This window comes from Micromesistius poutassou (genome assembly GCF_964030765.1).
Source record: "Micromesistius poutassou genome assembly, chromosome: 15".
Taxonomy (NCBI): domain Eukaryota; kingdom Metazoa; phylum Chordata; class Actinopteri; order Gadiformes; family Gadidae; genus Micromesistius; species Micromesistius poutassou.
Genome location: NC_140285.1, coordinates 8,910,386 through 8,932,171, shown reverse-complemented (window position 1 = coordinate 8,932,171; position 21,786 = coordinate 8,910,386). Strand labels below are relative to the sequence as shown.

At 42.6% G+C, this 21,786-nt stretch overlaps 1 protein-coding gene across 4 annotated transcripts; it reads left to right on the top strand.

Annotated features, from left to right (window-relative positions):
- The first annotated feature begins 5,084 nt into the window (after window positions 1–5,084).
- On the top strand, window positions 5,085–21,043 carry tead3a (TEA domain family member 3 a). 4 transcript variants are annotated; one of them, XM_084479995.1, is made up of 14 exons: window positions 5,085–5,265; window positions 7,025–7,266; window positions 9,695–9,759; window positions 9,921–9,983; window positions 10,135–10,197; window positions 12,224–12,235; window positions 13,239–13,349; window positions 13,688–13,731; window positions 13,835–13,896; window positions 15,756–15,892; window positions 16,105–16,275; window positions 18,560–18,700; window positions 19,021–19,173; window positions 19,472–21,043. In XM_084479995.1, the coding sequence occupies exons 2-14, from the start codon at window positions 7,260–7,262 to the stop codon at window positions 19,583–19,585; spliced, it is 1,143 nt and encodes a 380-aa protein (XP_084336121.1). In that variant the 5' UTR covers window positions 5,085–5,265; window positions 7,025–7,259; the 3' UTR covers window positions 19,586–21,043. The 4 variants fall into 4 exon arrangements, with proteins under 4 accessions (XP_084336121.1, XP_084336119.1, XP_084336118.1 ...); XM_084479993.1 differs by lacking the exon at window positions 9,921–9,983; XM_084479992.1 differs by lacking the exon at window positions 10,135–10,197.
- The last annotated feature ends 743 nt before the right edge of the window (window positions 21,044–21,786 follow it).

Here is a 21,786-nt window from a genome sequence, read left to right as displayed (position 1 = left end):
AAGTTTTAGATGACCCAATATTAATTTTATTCCATTTCACATATAAAGAAGCAATGACTGTTGTATATGGCAAGTAAAAAGGTTAACTTAAAAACCTGCTTTATGTCTGGATCGCTCTTTCTTTGTACAAACACAAACACACACACACACACACACACACAGTTAGACACAGAAAAACATATACGTAAGTGAATACTCACTCAATTCATGAAAAAAATCCAATCATAGTCCAGCTTCTCTGCCAAAATAACTCCAAACAATTATTTTCTGTAAGACAAGAGCCCATACACAATTTTCATAAAGTACACATCTCCATCCTATATGTACACACACACACACACACACACAAACACACACACACATGCCCACACACTCACACAGACACAGTACACAGTGTGTAGTGAGCGATCCCGTTCTTCCATGGAAGCTTAAACTCAGCCAGTGAGCTGGACAACCCCTCACCGTGACGTCACTTCTCTTTTGTTGTTTCTGAATTTATTTCTCTCCTCAGCTGAACTCTCTGAACCCCCCCCCCTCTCACCCCCCACCCTTGCTCCTCCTCCCTTCCTGTGCTGTCTTACACAACCCCGCGCTTACTGCGCTTACCCCCTGCCAATGCAGGCGGGAAAATACAGTACCAGGAGAGAGGGAGAGAGAGAGAGGGAGCTGTTTAATCCCTTTGCATCTCTCTCTCTCTCTCTCTCTCTCTCTCTCTCTCTCTCTCTCTCTCTCTCTCTCTCTCTTGCTCTCTCGCTCTCTCTATCGTCCTCTCTGTGTTTCTTCCTGCTCGCCTTGTAAAAGTTTCAGCTGCACGGCAGCCGGCCTCTTTTGGCAGCCGTCCAACTCTTGACTTGCCCTCCACCCCGCCCCCCCCTTCTTTCTCTCCCCTCTCCAGAAGGAGAGAGAGGGAGTGGAGTGCTAATGCAGTCATGGCTTTACTGTACTGAATAACACTCTGACACGCCGACATAATTAGAATAAGATGGCCATAGGAATGGCAATTTTGGCAATATATATTCAACACTTGACACATTAAAGCCACACCATACACCCTAATATTCAAACTGAACGCTGTTCCAAATTTGGGAACCGTCTATGAGAGGAAAATTGCTCCCGGTTATTGAGTTCAAGAGGTTGTTAGCAGTTCACATGTGGTGTGTGTTGTTCACAACGCTATCTCACACGTTATCCAAGTTTGACTGGCGAGTCGGTTAAGAGACTCTTCAGGCCATCACACGAGGTCTCATGTAGTGAAGCTAGGTCCTTTCAGAACATACTGGATATCCTTGAACTCTGTGTTGTTGTATGTTGTTTTTTTTGGATGCATGAATACATACATACATGTCTACACAGGTAGCATACACCTTTCTTCTGACTGATGGCTTCCTGTGAAGAGGAGAGTGTTATCAACAGGACACACACTTTGTTTAGCTATCACAGAGTTGTTTGTTTCCATTGTGTGTGGCTGTGTGTGTGTGTGTGTGTGTGTGTGTGTGCATGCATGCGTGCGTGTGTGTGTATGTGTGTGCGAGCGCATATATGGCCATGTTCATGACTCATCTCCTTTATTTTAGTTCCTCTTCCAGACTTACTCTGTTCCCAGGAACACTTTGTTGTTGAACATTTTTCAATTGAACAAAGATAAGCTTCTCCAGGAATCTGAGTCATTGAGATGCATTTTTCTAAGCACATTGACTCACCCAGTTAACCCACTTAAGATACAGACACAATGGGTTTCTGTCCACAGGTGCGCTTGAGTTGTAATTCTTCCTGTGTCTGGAAAGCAAAGCATGTGTTAGATCCTCAGTCCAAAACCCAATTCTCTCCCATTCTCATCCCTATCATACCATTAAAGAAAGGAAAACTTCGACAGCAATGTATTAAGCACAGTCAGTTGAATTCATGGGAGATATGAAATAAAGATAACGAATAAAGATACATTTGTATACTTCAGTGGGAGATTTTATGGTGTATTTGATCCATGCACCACAAGAGAGTAGGTGACATTAACGGTCCTCATGACATTACTGAAAGGAGATTGTGTTGAGTACTGGTCGACCCACAGAGCCAGTGCGGGGGAAAATCAGGGCCAAAGACATGATTTCATGTAGTTAATGTAGTGAAACAATGCTTGATATGTGAGCAATCCGAACCTGAAAGCTCATTCCATTACTCCCCAAAGAAGTGTCCATTAGGATTTCATTAGGGACCTCTGCATCTGACGTTTCCTAGTCTGATAGCTTTCTTCACTCTCCTTGTGATCGTAAGTGAAGGGATGGTACAACCGTTCATATGAATGTTTTATTGTCACTATTTATATCTCTAACAGCACACATTGCCCTAGTTTGGAGTTCAAATAGGCTAGTATTTCAGTATGTTAACAGTGTGTGCATGATGCATCTTAGCCAATGGTCCTCCATACCTTATCTTATACAATGTGGAAAGTTGTGGCAACAATAGCGCACAACTCAACCTTAGATCGTGAACAATGGACAGAGCAAAGACTACAAAGAAAAGCATTTTACAACTATGTCAGTGGACATATGGAATGGAAATAAAAAATATACACTAGAATCCACTCATATCTTCATAAATGAAGGCCCACTGCACAAATTAAGAATATGGGTAAACCATGTGTTCTTATGTTGCTAAGAATAATGTATTCATTTATTTATTTAATATTCCTTTAATTTGGTTATGAAGGAGACCATAAAGGTGACGACAAAGAGAAATATAACCAGTCTTTTGGTCTCTTTACAAACTTTCATTCGTTCAAGAAAGATGACGCTGGTTCCATCTGGTGGAAGGATATTGGTACTGCGGTTAACAATCGAAATCAAGTTATTCGGCGTTAAAAAAGGTCAACATATGTATGCCTACGATTAATACAGGGGCAATAAAATAATTTCATGAATATTATTAGAATATTGTTCTATAATTTCTGACCTCTTCAAATATCTCAGGGTCAGTTTTCCTTTTATAAAGTAATTTGGATTTTAACCAGATTTTAACCAAATTGTAACCAGAATTTGGATTTGGATTATAATTCAGGAAGGATACGAGGAACTACAGAACCCTGGAATTTTCTCCATTCAATATGTAGCAGGAAAGTTAAAGTTAAAATTATTTCTTGTCCCTTAAAGAGTTACTGTTTGTGCCTACATCCAAAAAGACATGGAAACAATCGGCTAATGATTGATGATGGTCTTCACAGTGTATCTGAGGATACCTGTTGTTATTCTTATTGGCTTGTGAACCGGCATTTGACGTTTTAAGCTATTGCTTCATCTCCATCTAGCTGTTCACTATGAGTAAAGGCAGGTAGAGAACCTCACTATAAGGGGACTTGTGGACTTGAAGAGACCAGCCTTTTTTTAACAAAGTTCAATACAGTACGACTTAGTAAGTCTTGTTAAAACCCTTACGTCTAACTACAATCAACTAGACTGCAATGAATACTGACTTATGTCAATAAAGCAAATCTTTGAAACCTGTTGTGTCACTTTTTTCCATGATCTGTTGATAATGGGACCTTATCCATTACCTTGTACTGTCTACTCCAAGGACAGCCACCTTATTGTGAAACAATTTTGCCAGGTGGCAGATGACATATTCACCCTGGACTACAAATAGACCTTGTGCGCCGTGCCTTGCGTTTGTCTTTGTCCAGCTTGGACAGCGAAACTTTGCCTGTGAATAGCTTCACATCCACTTGTGAGGTGGAAGTGTTTGCTTACACAGAGGAAAAGGCTGGACACTCTCTCTCTCTCTCTCTCCTATATCTGTAATGCCAGAGGCCGCTCTCTCCCTGAGATAACAGATCTCTAAAAAGAAAATATTGAGGCTAGAAAAGGGCCCTCACTTCCTCACATACACGCGTGGCACTAAATTAATCTCTATTAATAATCCTCTGAAGTACTAAGTATCATTTCATCATTTTAACGACTTAATTTGAATGTGTCTAAGGGGAAAGATGTGTAACTCACACAACATACTCTCTTGTAAGAAAGAATATTATAAAATCAAACATGTCAGCTCTACTAAATGATTTTCTTTTCTTTTGGGCTGCACACAGTGACATGGCATCACAAAACCAGAGCAGATGGTCTCTTGGGGCCCCCACTGCTGCTGGGGGCCCCTACCTTGGTGCCTGAATGAGTCCAGCAGTGAGGCAGGGCACACGTCATTCAGAGCATGACTACAGAGGTTGGTTGCCACGCCACGTATATTCTAACTAACCGCTGCCTCAGCACCTCAGGCTGGCTCTGTCTGGTGCTGGCTGTATGTACATATGCATTGTGTGTACATATAAACTCTGTCAATAATATATGGGATTTCATGTGGATATTAACTATATTCCAAATACGTTTTTTTAAATAATGAAGTTATCTTATGTGGAATTCTTCAAAGACGATGTGATGAGGTTATCCACCCGTCCCCATCATCAGCATCATGAAAACATCTATGCTATAAAATCACACACCAAATGGTATAAAAGTAAACACACACACACCTAATGCTATACAATCACACACCTAATGCCCAAAAAATCAACGTCAAATGTAAATACAATCTGAAAAACCTTTTCAAACAATATCCCAATATCTGCTGGTAAAGAGTTGTAGCACTAGCTTGCTACACTAGCAATGAAACCTTCACAATTCTGTCCCGGTTCAAGTGCGCTTAGCTTTTATGTAAAAGTTGTAAATACTAAAACAATAATGTAATAAGCCCACGTGGCTTTTTTCGACATTACAAAGGTACTAAATAGGAGTGAGTATCCGACCATGGCACTAAATATAATAACACAAGATGTATAAGGCCCGTGTGTGTATATGCGCGTGCGTGTTTGCATATAGATAGTTACAGGGGGGGGGGGGGCGGCGACCTACTTTGGGTATTATTTTGGTCTTCGATATTTTCCCCTTTATCGCGTAAGTATCGCCCTACCGCAGATCACTGATTAAAACAGAGGACAGAAAGGTGAAAAAGACTAAAGGGATAAACTCAATACGCAGAGTCTGTGATGGGCGGAGTTTCGACGCGTTGGACCACAAACTTTTGTTCTGTGCGCGTGTTTCAAAACCACGCCTTTCTTTTCTCTCCGTCTGTTGATTTCTTTACTATTTACTCGTTTTTACACCGCGGGATTTAGTAATTCAACACTAACACCTTTTCCGGGAGATACTAAAAAGAAGACAGACACATCCCGAGGGGTCCGCCGTGGTTGCAGCGCCTCCCAGAAGAGGAGAAACCCGTCTTGAGGTGAAGTTCTTTGTTGTGCAGCAACAGTTGCTGAGCGCGCCTCAACTTTCTGGGTCTTGGACGTGTCTAACATGTCGGGGAGAGCAAAGCTTCTCCCCAACATGCTAGACAAGTCGGGCAGAGCGTTGCTTCTCCCCGCCTCTGGTTGTGCTGAGCGCGGGCACACCGCGCTCCGCTCCCCGCTGTAATGGTGGAGGTCTGGCGGACCGAGTTGGGTCTTTTGTAAAGGTATTATTAGCTCTGAAGCTAACCCACTAGTTACTCAAAGCGAGTTTTCGAAACTGATTTGCTGGTGATCAACGTGTCATATCCGGGGTTCGTGTGGACTTTCTGACCCATGTGAAGACTGTGGGGTTTAGTTTGGTCCACATTTTGAGGTTTAACGTTGGTCATGTGAAAGCCACTAGGCCTGGCTACATGAAGCCTCTCCGTGGCTCAGAGAGTTGGAGCCATTGCGTTGAACTAATAATGCGAACTATTGCAGGCCAACGTGGATCACACAGTATGTGCTACTCAGTCGTTCATGTTCAAAGGGACATTGGGTGTAACGTTACTGAGGCCAACAGATGAGAGGCAATCCACTCACGACCCAATACAATGGCCCATGTGATACACACTTTAAAGTATATCATAGCAGGCGAACATGTTGCAAGTAAAGCCAGCGCTGTCAACTGATTAGGCGATACGATGGTCTTTCGTTGTGATAGCTGGCTTGTCCATAATAGCTGTGCTAGCCCAGTCCCGTTGCACCTGGAGGCACCCTTTAAATTGCATAGCTGTCTGTGTTTGCTGAGCTCATGGCTTTATTTAGCACAGCGCTGCTCTGACTGTTTGGCTCCCCGCTGCTCAACACATGACCTTTTGGCCACTGGGAGATCAATTGAAACCGGCGACACAGCGTGTGACCGAATTAGTGATCTAGTAGAAAATGTAAATTTAAAGGTGAAAAAAGGCATCGCTGCGCCTTTACACACATATTGTCGTTTTAGAAAGTTTGTTTATTTGTGTGCAATAAGCATTGGGAAGGTTGAACCTCCAGTTTGGATATCAGGAAAAGGGATTTCTTAGGTCTTGTTCTTTTCGAACTGAATTACCAGGTTCCTAAACTCTATAGCAACGGCACGTCCCTGTCAGTAGTGATTGACGCCGTGGAGGCCCAGTGCTGAGTGCTGACCACTAGCCCCACCACAGCATGAGGAAGTAGAGCTACCACAACGATCTGCTCCACATCCCGCCTGGATTTGAAGTTGGCCGAGCTCTGGAAAACATTAGACATCAGACCACATCATGTTGCATACGGGCGCCTGTGTTTCAGCAGCACTTGGAGCATCCTCAACAATAATACATGTGTATTTTCCTCATGTAGCCAAGCAAGATGAATCACCGACATTCAAAGAACTCGGGTGTAAGGCTAATGAAGTTTGTGTGAAAACAAACTTTGTAAAAGTTGTCTGGAAGTCAACAGTTTCACAGATGGTTCTAAATGTGTCTGGATCTAAGTGTAATTATTCTTCATTCATGATTTATTACTTGATGACTAGTGATTTTGTTTGCCAAACTGACTTTTTGTAAGAAATGCACGCGAATACAAGTGGATGCATTTCATAAACTAAATGCTGAAATCAGACCTGTCTTCCTCACCATCATTGGACTGCTAGGATGTCCGGATGTAACAGACGCACGCATCCCTTTGAGGAATACCAGTTCATGTCTCGTCATTGCAAGCCTGCTATTGACTGTGTCCTTTCGGCCGTCCCAGGTGCATCGTGGCCGCAGCCGTCACCATTGCGTCAGAGTGGAGTTGCCGTGGCAGCCCTGACGGAGGGCAGGAGGATGCCGGCGACGAGGAGGGGCTGGGCGACGGGGCGGACCGCGGGCTGGACGGAGACCCCGAGGGGGTGTGGAGCCCCGACATTGAGCAGAGCTTTCAGGAAGCCCTGGCCATCTACCCTCCATGTGGCCGGAGGAAGATCATCCTGTCGGACGAGGGCAAGATGTATGGTAAGGGATGACTCGAGCATGGATGGTTTGTAGTCGGAGACACCTCGCGTTCTGCACTCCCGTTCTCGTATCGGAGGCTCAGGCTTAAGATTAAGTATTGTTTCATTTGCCACTGGTTATTTACCTATATTCTAATAATTGTATATTCAGAATTTTAGGACAAATTACTTGAATAAAGAGCAAGATGAGCCTATGTAGCTTTTTCAATAATTTGGTTGAGCAAAATTAAGATTTGTGTTTATTTTTGATTAAGTGGGCCTTGATTTAGCTTGAGAAAAATGCAATGATAGACAGTGAAGAAGTGCATTTCAAGTGCATTTGAATAAACATATTCCAATGCAGCTGTCCTTACCCTATAAGCCTACGATGCCAGCCGTTTTAAATAAACAAAAGCCTCATTCAACAGACGAGTAGCGTTCACAGTTTAGCTTGTAGAGAGCTGCCTGCATGTGCGATTTACTATAGAGGTGAAGGTCTGAGGGGCAAAACGTTTACACAATTTTTTTAATTTTCTCTGTTCATTCATTGCTGGCCAACTGATACCTGATATTGCATACTCTCTTTTGGAAGTATGTATCACTCGGTTGAAACAATATATTCCATTTCAGTAAAAACAAGAGCATGATTCATGAGGTTTATTCATGGCTGCTATGTCTGGCAGTAAAGCAAATCTTATGAAATTACATTACCAAGATTAATATTGGCCTATATACGCATACACAAATTCATATCACCCACAGAAAGACATTAACACCTGCATAAAATCGTCTGCATATTTTGAGACTTCTTAAGTGATCTCATTCCAGGAATGTATTTTTGGAAGCACTAAATTAAATTCATCACTCCCGGCCATGGGAACTGCCAGCTGTTATTCGGGAACGGGGTCAGCGTCTGTAAGGGTATAGGGCAGTATGCACTAGTCGGGGGTCACTGAACCCAGCGAGGTGTCAAGGCAAGTTTAAGGGGACTTGCCATCAGGTGACTCCCTCTCTCAAAGGAGTGCTTGGGGATGGGGGGGGGGGGTGGTCCTGGGAACCCAGGGGCTGGCTCAGGTTATCTGTAAGACCGGACCATGACTGTGCCATCGCCATTGTGCCTTCCATCCACTTCCACCCATGAGTCTTCAGATATTGGAGTGTGCGTATTGGGGGTTCATCATGATGCCATTTGTGAAATGCTGGCGTGTTTTGGTGTTTCTTAGCTATCCTAGCTGGAAGAATGTTGGCTGTCGTCCAACATTCCCCACATTCCTTCCCTGGCTAAAGGGATGGCATTCCTGTGTGCAGCAGTCTGTGCCACATTGTGTGTGTGTGTGTGTGTGTGTGTGTGTGTGTGTGTGTGTGTGTGTGTGTGTGTGTGTGTGTGTGTGTGTGTGTGTGTGTGTGTGTGTGTGTGTGTGTGTGTGTGTGTGTGTGTGTGTCCCTACTCGCTTGCACGTGCGCAGGATTTCATGTGTGTGTGTCTGCCACAGGATATGTGATCCTTAGCGACCAAAGGTTTGTTTCAGTGTTGTGGCATTTAGGTCCCCCCCCCTATACGTCGCTTTCTCACACACTCAATATGAACCTCCATTTGCAGACTACATTTAAAAATGTATTAATGTGCTCAGCTCGGTCCCCCCTCCAGTGCTGTCTTTTGAATAAGGAGATGTGCTCCACATCAGTCATGTGAAGTCATCTCTCCCTCCAGAGGATGACATCGCCCAGCGAGCAGGCTCAAGATCAGCAGACTCATCAACATCACCACCTCCTCTCTCCCCTCGCCCTGACCCAAATAAAATAGAGAGACCGCTTGTACAGACGGCGGCCGGCTCACACTTGCTCAGCCCCTTTTTTTCCCGTTCCATCATAGGAGCAGACGCAGAGGGTTTTAACTTTTCATCGGAGTGTATTTATTTTTCTTATCACTGTTCCTCGGAGATGAAGCAGTCGGTAGGAGGGTCGGGAATTGTCGACCGGACTCGGGATGTTTGTGTTGTTAGTTCTGGGAATGGCCGCTGACTGGACTATCTGAGTAAGTTCCCTCCCTGGGGACTCTGTGACTCAGTCCTGATGTGACCCAACTCCATGCGAGTTGGGTCGACGTTCCCTCTTACTTCCTGGAAATGATTCCCTGTGTGTATGACTGAAAAGGCCAAATATGCTTTTTTTTTCAGCACTATATATTGGTTACACTTGTTGAACACTAATCATGCTTGTATTATCAGTTTGGTGCTTAGAAGTGTGTAAATGTAGTTGCTGCTGCATAAACTTACAGGTTTGAAGTTAACAACCTCATTACCGTCTGTTAAATGTGTTCACTTTCATCTGGTAGCACTTGGTAGCACGCGAGTGCGATGATCACTACATTACCTGCATCACTCCCGCTGTTTGTTGTATCTCACCCTGTTAATGGACTCCCTTTCTCTCTTTTGTTTTTCTCTTCATAGGTCGTAATGAGCTCATAGCTCGCTATATCAAGCTACGCACCGGGAAGACACGCACACGCAAACAGGTAGGATTGTTCAGAGGGGTCTCGGGGGATAAATATTCAAATGAAGCGGTTAAACGTGGCATTTCATGATTGTCAATGAGTTGGTGAAGAATCTGTACCAGTCACCTTGCTGTATGTGTGATTGTTTATGTGGATAACCCCGATCGCTCCCTGCGCTTCAGGTGTCTAGTCACATTCAGGTTCTGGCGCGCAAGAGGGTACGAGAATACCAGGCGGGCATCAAGGTGGGTGCCGGACCTCCGGCGCATGTCCGCTCCTCCCTCTGTAGTCACACCTGTCTCCTCTTCCTCTTCTTCTTCTTCTGCCTCTTCTTTTTCTTGTTCTCCTTCTTTTCTGCCTTTCCTTCCGTCTTTCCTTCCACCTGTCTTCCTTCAGGTCTCTAGTCACCTGCAGGTCTTGGCCAGGAGAAAGTCTCGTGAGATTCAGTCTAAGCTCAAGGTACACCGCTTACTGAAATAACCCTTATGCTGGCTGCTTCCCGCTCCGCCCATAGGCCAGATTCAGCCTAACCCCTACAACCGCCGCATAAACACTTTGCCCCTTTGACCTTTTGCCTTTACATTTTTTAGAGTAAAGCAATTAATATGGTGTGTCATCCATGCAAAATTCAACTGTAAGGAAAGCTGAGGGAGAATTACGATGGATTTGCATCTCTTTGTAAGCAGGCATTTGTTGGTGAGCTCTTTTGTGAGGTTAGTAAAATATTTAGGAAAAAATATTGATGTTGGTGGCTTTTCTTGCAGTTCCTCCGTTTCTGATGAATTGCAAGCGTACTAAAAATAATCCTACCAAGTAGATGAGCAAAACATAGCTGAAAAATCAAAAAGGTGGACTGCTTTTTCTTTTTTGCACAGTGGTGTACTGTGAACATGGTTTTCATTTTCATTGCTCTGAATGTCACTTTGGACTGGTAGAATGCAAAGCTTGGGGCAACACTCTTTTTGGGTTCTCGCTCTCTCTTTTTCAACACTCTTTAGTCAAATTGGAAAGCAAATGCATAAAGGACTGGACTTTATTGCAAACATGACCTTCCTGCTAGGTGTGTTCTAGGCTCTGTGTACTCAGCACTCTAAGGTCTCGGCTTGGTAACGATAGTGTAGTATGACGTCCCCATGTTACCACCATGCTTGTAGCTGTATACCTTTGTTTAGCAGGATATTTCAGTCTGTGTGTGTGTGTCAACGTTTTTACACTGCCAAATATGCCGTCTTATGCACTCCTTTTTCGCGGCACGGTCCGCACGTTTACACACTGCCCGCGGTAAATTGCCTGCTTGAGCTAGCACCCCAATTTACCCTCCCGGACCCTACACACATTGGTGGTTTATTTTCATGTAAATGCGATTTAGACGTGCCGCGGTTCCGGTGGGGGTGCTTGGGTAGAGGTGTAGGTAGGTTCTAACTGGAGAGACGGTGAAATCCGCGAGCTGCTGACCATCATGGGAGAGAAGGTGATGCAGTCGCATAATGCATTAAACAGAGACGTGAAAGATGGAGCGATCTACAAGAAAGACGCAGAGGAACTGTCCTTACGATGTTTTTCTCGGGATAAAAAACAAGTGGTCGGCAAAATAAAGAATATGCTGGCGTTTTTGCACTTGTAAATAGTTAATCACGTTTGTAGCCTACACTCAGACGTGAATTCATTCTTGCATGCGGGTGTCTTCATTCCTAAAAAAATAAAAACATTCGGGAGTATGCAAATTATTCTAATGAGGTCTAGACTCCATGCGTAGCCCCGCGTAGCCCCTTGGTTTTACACAGGCAACTTGAAATAAGACGGTGAAATTGCTGGGCATGCCAAGCCACGGCCTAACCGGCATGGCAGTGTAAAAAGGCCTTTTGGCAGTCAGTACGGCTCTATTGCATAGCGGAGACGTGGGTCTTTGGTGGAATACTTAAAGGAAGGCTGCGGCCGGGGGTCAGTGTTCATCTAGAGCTGAAAAATGAATGTCGGCTGCCTGCATGCGCTTCAGTTCATACATATGCCGATACACACAAACACACAAACAAACAAACACAAACAGAGATGGACGGACAGGCCTGTCTTTCCACACATGCATTTCTGTTTTCCCTCATTCATCTAGTTTCACTCTGTGCTGTGATTCCTCTGATGTAATGCTGTGTTCCAATGTGTTCGATGACTGTTGTTGACACACAGTCACGTCAAGTAATGTATTTACTCTCACTTTATATCTGACGGCAATGTGTGTGGTACCGACTTTGGGTACTTATTAGTATGAAGTACCATTGTAATGCAAAATAATCTGCTGTGCGTGCGAGTATTAGTTGGTTTAATTGGTTAGAATTTCTCTCCATGTCATTTTAGTAACTTTAAAAAACGGCATGCATTTTTTCATGTTGTATTGGTAATAATGGGTTTATGAACCTTTTTTTTTTTAGTTTTTTTTTGTACATGTAATACTTGTGCAGTTCATTAATTATGTGTATCTCCCTTGCCTTAGGCCATGAACGTGGTAAGTTGTGGATTAATCAGTTCTCTGCTTCAGGCTTTGTGCTTAGTGGTTGGCACCAAATCATTGTAGGCAGCAATGCAGCGCCCCCACTCACATGCTCCAATACCCCTTTTATCGTGTTCAAGTAACATTAGTTTAGTTCCCTATCTGCAACGGCTCAGTAGCTTGTGTATTTCTTGCTTTGGCTTTTCCACTCTTTGTGTTCCGTCCCTTCCCCCCCCCCCCCCACAATGACAGTGAAGATATCTTCATAGGATATCTTCAGTGTTTAGTGCATTGCACTACGTTGCATTACACCAAAAGAGCAAACGTGCATAGTCTGGCACTGGAGCATTGTTGTTATTAGAAGAGGCAGCTGAACTGACGACCTGAAGTGCCATTTGCACAGGACACAGGAAGGCGTGTACGTTCATGCTTATAAACTTAAGTGTATTCATTTGACTCCATTTTGGACATTTACTGCATGCCAAAGTCCCTTGTTCTCGATGGAAGCAAATATAACTTAAAGAGTTTAATACAGTACTCTTATTACTCTTATTACTCTCTTACTCTTATTAAGTCCATGTGATGACTCGTGGGTGTTTCATGTACATGGTACTACAGGTACATTATCCCACCTAAACATATTTCGCCCCCAAATTGTAAAAATGTTGAGCCCATCAACCATGGCTTAACCGGTTTGCAACTCTAAGTGGACAGGACACCTGCAAGCTTAAGCATAACTTAAATATGACCTTTAAGCTCATCTCTATGCAGCGTGTCTCTTGAAAATGCCTGCATTAAGTGGTGAAAGTTAACGACACATGCTTTCTCCTCAATGGAATCTTCCTGCCTTCAACCCTTTTCCCACACTAACTACGTTTGCTCTTGAAGTTCAAATATTTTCTGGCTGCCTGCCTGTTGAATGTTCATCAAAATTTCTGGTATTTTTGGAATGAATGCCAGAGTAATGTTTAATCTCCATGTTCTGTTATCCCCTCTCTCTATATATCTATCTGATTAGGACCAAGCATCGAAGGACAAGGCCCTGCAGACTGTAGCCAACCTGTCGTCAGCCCAGATCGTCTCCGCTAGTGTACTCAAAGCCCAGAGCCCCTTTCCTCCGCCCGTAAGGGTAAGAGGCGCACACGCACACACGCACGCATACAAGCATGCACACACACACGCATACAAGCACACACACACACACACACATGCACGCATACGCACTTACGCAAGCATACAAACACGCACGCATACAAGCCTACACACACACACACACATACAAAAACACACGCGCGCATACAAGCATGCACGCAAGCACGCACACACACATTCAAGCATGCACATGCATACAAGCACGCACACAAGCATGCATACAAACACACACACTCATACTAGCACGTACATACACACAAACACACATACACAAACCATCAAAGAAGAATTTCAATCCTCTTTTCCCTCGTCCAGTTTTGGCCCGGTCCTATCCCAGGACAGCCCGGCCATTCTCAGGAGTAAGTATCCTTGAATAAGCTTGCTTTCATTTAAGAACCAGTATTTTGTGTGAGTCATAGTCAATGTGGTATTAAATATTAACACTGGCATCTTCTTTTTCAGCATCAAGCCTTTTGCACAGCCTCCATACACAACACTACCAGCTCCTGTTCCAGCGCCCATCAGTGAGTACACACAGCACCGTGCCCTTTCCTTCTTCACTGATGTCAATATCTCTTTATCTTTGACCAGGGCGGGGGGTCCAGGCGGTTATCAATGAAGATGGATTGTTTTTGATATGATTTATTTAATTGTATCAAAAATGTCTTACTTTCCATTGTTGTCCTCACATAAAACATCAGGACAGGACAAGACAAGCCATGACAAGGCACTCACAGAGTGTATTACAATCAGTAAAAAATTGCTCCCTGCTCTATTCAGCTACCCTCTCTAGTAACCAGGCCTTGATTCTCTTTTTAAAAGCGTTCAGACTGGATGTGATTTTAATTTCCCTATCTAACTTGTTCCACTGAACTGCCCCTATATAGGCAAAGGTTCCTTTCCCTAAAGATGTTTTAAATGAATATGGACGCATATCTGAAATGCTGCCACAAGTGCAAATATTGTGCTTGTCTGTTTTCTTAGTAATAAGACATGATTAAAAACGTTTGGGTGCTACCAAACAGTATTTTATGGATCATATTCATCCTTGTCATAATAATACGAGACTCAACAGGGAGCCAGTTGAGCTCCACAAATTGTGACCTACCAATATGAGACCTATGGTCCACGTTCAGAATAACTCTCATTAATTTATTCTGTGCTGTTTGCAGCCTCCCTTTAAGTCTGCTTGTTAGGCCTTCAAACCAGGAAGTACTTGCAAATTCAAAATGATTTAAAATTAAGGAGTTGGCTAAAATTATCATTGTTGACCTATCTAAAAATTTTGAATTTCTGGCTAAGAACTTTGTGAGCCCGGTGACTTTACTCAGAACTTTATTGGCCATATTCCTGCCATCCAGGTTGTTTTCAAGGATGCATCACAGGTATTTTACTGATGTTTTTGCACTGACCACCATTTTATTTAAAGTGACTCTGAATTCAGAGCATCTGTTCAATCTGTATTTTGAGCCGAATAAGATGGCCTCTGTCTTACCAAGATGTAGGGACAGCATGTTATCAATCAGCCAGCTGTTTACAGAAGCTAGCTCTGTGCTCAGGGTGCTCTCTAAGGTGGATTGATGTTTATGGGAAATTAACAGTTCTGAGTCATCAGTGTACAGAAATAAGTCACATGCGCAGGAGTCTGACATATTAATGTCAAAAATAATGACGGACCAAGAAACGTGGAACGCCGCATTCAACTATTCTAGGGTCAGACAGCTCTCCCCCTACGGCCACCAATTGTTCCCTCCCTGACAAGTATGACCTAAACCACCTACGTGTGGGGCTGTCTGCTCCCAGGGCCTCCAGGTTACACCATTCATTTTTAGACCTGTGCTTCTTGTTGTCTTGGTATTTGTCTTAGAGGCCCCCAGTTCCTTTAGGGTCTTCCATAGCTTCTTCAGACTGTCTTTATTATTTGATATCATTCTTATAGTGAGTTGACTTTGCGCCTCTGATAAGTTCCTGTGTCTTATTTCTAGTTTGTTTATTTAAAATAAAATCATCATGGTTTTTAGTTCTATGGAATGTTTTATGTGCCTTCTCCCTGGTTTTAATAGCATCATGTATGTTTTTGTCAAACCATGTGCTGGAGCGCTGTTTCACTCTGGTCTGTCTAAGAGGGGCCACCTTGTTGATGATTTCTGATGATGTTGTGTTCACAATCACATCAATTCTAGTTTTTTTTATCAAAATCTTTAATCCTATAAAGTGAGAGAACTTTATTGATCCCAGAATGGAAATGATAAAAGAAGAAGTCAGGATTCACCCTCTGTAAATGGGTATAATTCCAACGCCAAGTCTCAAGCTTAAACAACTCGCCTAAATGTACTAATTTTGCACTTTATTGAACACCATCATCGTTTGGACTGGTCTCCAGGCTACGAGCCCCTGCCGGCCCCACGGCCCGTGGCCGTAGCAGCGCCGGTGTGGCTGAACCGAACCATCGCCTCGGAGAAACTCCGGCTCCTGGAATACTCCGCCTTCATGGAGACCTCCCAGAGAGACTCGGACACGGTACACAGCCACAAGCTTGTAGATCCAACATGGCCGCTGTTTTTTCTTTTTTTCTTTTTTTTATTTGTCAACTTTTATTAAACATACTATTTGTAAAAATAGTATTTAGTATTGTGTAGAATCCTATCCTAGCTATCTTTGTTGTAAACCCATTATGTCGAGCAGTTATGAATATAAAGTCAAGCCTTTTTTATTTATGTCCCGCATCGCAGCATAAACACCTTTTCGTGCACATCGGCCAGTCGAACCCGAGCTACAGCGACCCGGTATTGGAGTCTGTGGACGTCAGGCAAATCTACGACAAGTTCCCTGAGAAGAAGGGGGGCTTGAAGGAACTCTACGAGAAGGGGCCCCAAGACGCCTTCTTCCTGGTCAAGTTTTGGGTACGTGGGCTCCCATTTCCCTCATTCTTTCATGTTTTCACTCACTCACTCACCCTAGTTACACCGTCTACCACATATGGTCAGCAGCAAAGCCCTTCCACTTCTGTCTGTCATTGCCTGCTGGGCCTTCTGTGTGATGGAGAGGGTGCTGATCATTGTCTAAACATTTATCCATCATAGACAATGATCAGCACCCTCTCCATCTCACAGTGGTCAGACAGCGGAGCACCTTCTCCCACAGGCTGCTCCAGCTCCGCTGTCGAAGGGACAGATACAGGAAATCTTTCCTGCCACATGCCATCACACTGTACAATAACAGCTAAAACTATGGTCATAATAATACAGTCTTAAAGCACCTATGTTTTATCTGTTCACTTGCACCATATATTTATACTTTCTTTGTATAAATAAGCAGTAGCTTATTTATACATTTTTTATATTACATTTTATATTGCATCTTTTTTATACATATGTCAAGGTTGTTTCTCTCTATTTGTATTGTTACTGTGTGTAATGCTGCTGCTACACTGCAATTTCCCAGCTTGGGATCAATAAAGTAAATCTATCTATCTATCTATCTATCTATCTATCTATCTTCCCTTTACCGGTCATGACTTAAGCAGGGTGTTGGAATCGGCTTGTCATTTATAGTCGCCGTGAGTGAACTGCTCAGACTGGCGTGAAGCAAGGTTGACACTTCATGCAGTGATTTGTCGAGTTTGTCGATTCTTAAGAGTGTGTGAGCAGCACGTCCGCGAGCAGCACATCCGCAGCAACACTACGGCAACACAGCGACTACAAATCCCACTTAAGTCCTCTTCCTTTCCTTGCCTGATGCCTTCTAGGTCACAGATTTAAGACTCGCCACATGAGACCAGTCAGGCTCTCGGCTGTGTGCACGTTAAGCGCAGCAAACTCCTGTTACAGTGTAGGTGGGAGAGCTCTATAGGTGTAGGTGACAAGGCTTTCATCTGGTCAGGGTTAAGAAATGACACTGAAATATATGCAGCTTCATCAAGGTTATATCACTGAACTTCTCCTAACAAGATGAATGACACTGTGGCCTTGCCTCGACTCATCAAGTAAAAAAGTAAGAAACCGTGAAGAGCTGAAACATTATGTTATCTTGTTGTATTTTGAAGTCTCACGGGGCATGTGTTCATACCCCCATGTCCACAGAGACCTAAGCCCATCTGCTCATTAATGACCTGTATCTGTGACACAGTAAGTCGCTTTGGATGGAAGTGTCTGAAGTCCTAGTCTATGAAAACAAATTCTTAGGAGTGATCATAGAACACAAATTATGCTGGAAACCACATATTAAACAAGTGAAAAGAAAAGTTTCTATGTCCACCGGAATACTATATAAAACAAAAGATGTAGTCAACTCAAAATCATTACACATGTTGTACTGTTCCCTAATATTACCATACATAACATACTGTGTGGAAATATGGGGGAACACATACAAAACAGTTACAAACCCTATTTTTATTCTACAAAAGAGGGCAATCAGAATCATTAACAGAGCAGAATATCTTGAACCAACCAATACAATGCAAAACAATGCAAATAATGTATAAAGTCAAAAACAGGAGAGTTCCAGACTGTATCCAGAAGTTGTTTCAGATTTGACAGAGCAAGTATGAACTAAGGAGAACGTGCATGTTCAGAGATAAAGATAAGAACAAATGTCAAACAAAGATGTATATCGGTAAAAGGAGTAAACATGTGGAATGCCTTAGATTGATAGAAATTATAATGTGTAACTCTGTAAAAATACTGAAAAAGAAGATGCTTAACAAATATAAAAGTGAAGCATGTATGGCACTGTAAATATGAATATGAATGTGGACCTATTTGGTTTGTGTCATAATTTGCAAATAATATGTATAAAATATACAGTAATTACAACAGTAATAATCATAGTAATTAGTAGTAGTAAAAAATAAATAAAATAATATTTAATGAAAAATAAGAAAAATTATAAGATCCTGAAGGACCAACAAAATGTAATAATAATAATATATATTATATATATATTATTAATAATAATATATATATAATGTAAAATGGGTAGGTGCAATAAGCAAGCGCTTCAACCTACACCTTTTCGGTCAGTACCTTTTATTCAATGTATAAATGAAGACGACAACTTTGTTTTTGTTTTGTTTTTTGCGTTTTTAACTTATGGCATGTATGCAATGTTGTGTATATATGTGATCGAAATAAATGAACTAAACTAACCACAGGGATCATCTCTATTCTCATCCCCCACCTCCAGGCGGACCTGAGTCCGGACGGGGACGAGGGTTCTGCGGTGTTCTACGGCGTGAGCAGCCAATACAGCGGCGCTGACAACATCACCATCAGCGTCTCCACCAAGGTCTGCTCCTTCGGCAAGCAGGTGGTGGAGAAGGTGGAGGTGAGGAGGATTCTATCATGTACTCTGTTTTTGTTTTAGAACAATGCACAGCCAAGGTGATTTGACCTTTATGTATGCTAGCTCAATGCATATATTTACAGTATATTGCGCCCCTGTATGCACAATTGTTTGACCCCCACACCATGGTGTTTCACAATGACGGGATTCATAATCCAGTTTGTTGTAGTCTCGCACACATGCAGTGAGACTGCATGTGTGTGTATCTTACATAGTGATGCATGTATGAGAATTAGGATCCTCAGAGGGAGATGATGATTGTGTGTGTGTGTGTGTGTGTGTGTGTGTGTGTGTCATCCCAGACTGAATATGCACAGGTGGAAGGCGGGAAGTGCATGTTCCGCATCCACCGCTCGCCCATGTGTGAATACATGATCAACTTCATCCACAAACTCAAGCAGCTACCAGAGAAGTACATGATGAACAGCGTGCTGGAGAACTTTACCATCCTGCAGGCAAGTCCACACACACACACACGTAAACAAATACTCATTCAATGAATGAAAAAAATAATAACATAGTCCAGCTTCTCTGCCTTTCTGTAAGAGCCCACTATTTGGTCACTTGACACTCTTTTATACAAGATGACTTACAAGTAAAAACTGTCAACACTGGGGTTCACACCCACAACCTTTCAGCTGGTAATCAAACCACCGAGTCCTGACACACTCACTCACTCACTCACTCACTCTGAATCTTTGTGTGTGTGTGTTGCTGAAGGGTCTAACGCGTGGTTCTCTGTGTGTCCCCCAGGTGGTGTCCAACAGAGAGACTCAGGAGACGTTGCTGTGCATCGCCTTCGTGTTTGAGGTGTCCACGAGTGAGCATGGAGCCCAGTACCACGTTTACCGGCTAGTCAAAGACTAGTGCAGCGCATGCCACCACCACCCCACCGTTACCGATAAAGCTTATGACGCTCGTCTTGTAGGATAACACTACTTCTACACACACTACACACACGCGCGTTCTCCCACACAGTGCTCATGTACCATTAATAACTAGAATAGTTCCCCCCTGGCCATGTCAACTGCCATCTTCATCGGCACAAACTTGTTTTAGAATTTTTAGACGTGAATGGTGACATCTTCATTTGCTCTGAATGATGGACAGAAAAATGTATTTTATAGTGTTGTTTTTTTTATTCTTGTGAAATTCAAAACTTACGACGGACCTTGGGAATACATGTTGGACTAGAGACTTTTATTTTGGTAATACGATGAGAACACAAACAATGACTCTAAACAGGGTAAATTGGCGACCTTTTCTAATTTTTAATGTTGACGATATCATTGACAGAACAGTAATCTTTCAGAAAGAAAGAAATATGTATTGACCACAGGGTTAACATGTTTTGGGTACGGTGGACATATTGAATCGCCTTCTTAACAGAATCAAATTAGCCCAAAGAGGTCCCCGGCCGTTTTCACCAGATAACCATCCACAACATTTTTCTCACAGCCTTTATGTTTTTCACACGTGGGTAGCACCAGAGGCTTTAGCCCCAGAGGCTTTGGCCCCCTGCTGTTCTATCATTTTGATGCAGTATTTCTACCTCCACACGGGTTGGATATCAGAATGTGTTAATGGTTCACTCAAGCCTTAACCGTAGGAGCACTGATCTTATGGATGTAAACACTACACTCTAAACGGTACTGTTCATAAGCCAAATTGAGATAAACGGACTCGTTTTGTATAGGTGAATTCTTCTGTTTTTATTTTGTATTTTATTAACACGGCTTGAAGTGTCACAGCAAAAACAAAAAAAGCAAGACGTGTATTTTGGCTCTTTCCTTTCTTTTCTTTTTTATAATGTATGCAAGACATCGAGGCACAGACCAACATTACGGTCACCACTAAAGTGCACTGGTGTACATATCGCCATGACAACACTAAGGAATAATGAAACCGCTATTTGCATACCGGTATGTTTTTGGTTTTTTTTGTGCATTGATTATGATATATAATTACGCCTAACTGTAAAAAAAAAAAAATGTTTGTCAGCCTAGGCTTTTAATTTTAGCCATTTTTCTTTTCCTCATACAGGCGTCTTTGTTCTGTTGACAATGATTTGACTTGAGATTTTGTATATGATGGATGTGAAGAGCTAAGGTGTTCATGATGAGATGTTTCACACCACATCAGTCACAGATGAGGAGCGGAGCGGTCCTGGCAAAGAAGGACTTCCATCAGAGTGTCTCGCCCTGTAACAGTAGGCTGTGTCGTGTGCAGTATTTTGATTCTGCCTAATCACTCCTCCGGTCAAGTCTGCTCAGTGCAATCTGTAGTCTCAACGCTGTATAAAATAAAAATCACATTGTGCCTACAGATCATTAGATTGTAACTTTATTTTTTATCCCGCTTATTTTCGGAAGTATCGGACCCTATGAACAGAATCAGATTTGTCTTTGGAAAGGTATGGAAATGTAAAACAACTTTTGTAATTGTTGTACTGTGTGGCATTTACCCTTTAACCAGTATTATTAGAGTGGGCTTATTGAAAACTGCAACTTCACCGTAACGATTTCTTTGCCTTTAACATGCCATTACTTTGCCCTCTGTCCCTTTTGTCTAGAGAATTTAAATCGATTTACTATATAAATGGTGTATTAAAATAAGTGTCTTGTACAGGGCAGCATTATCAACATCTGTCACTCCTCTTTGTCATTCCGGCATGAATTCAGATAGAACCACAACAAACATGAATGATTCATTCAAAAAATACTTGAAACTCTTATATTGTCCATAGCATTGTAATGTCCCCGTTGATGGCTTTTGCAGAAACATTTTGTCCCACAAGATGGTGCTGTTGCACTTGCACTCAGACACCGTAATAAGGCTATAAAAACCATAACGGGAGCTATTGTAGGAATTGGTCTAAATTAACTTTAATTATACTAGTTAAGTTACAGTGATGACCAGGGGTAGTACTGAAGGTTACTCCTTGCACTTTCAAATGTATTTAACTTTATTTTCTAGGAAACATGCCATTATAAATCCTACCATTCTAATCCTCTTTATTTAAATGAAAACATTTGATTTATTAATGAGCTACACCCAAGCTTGTATCA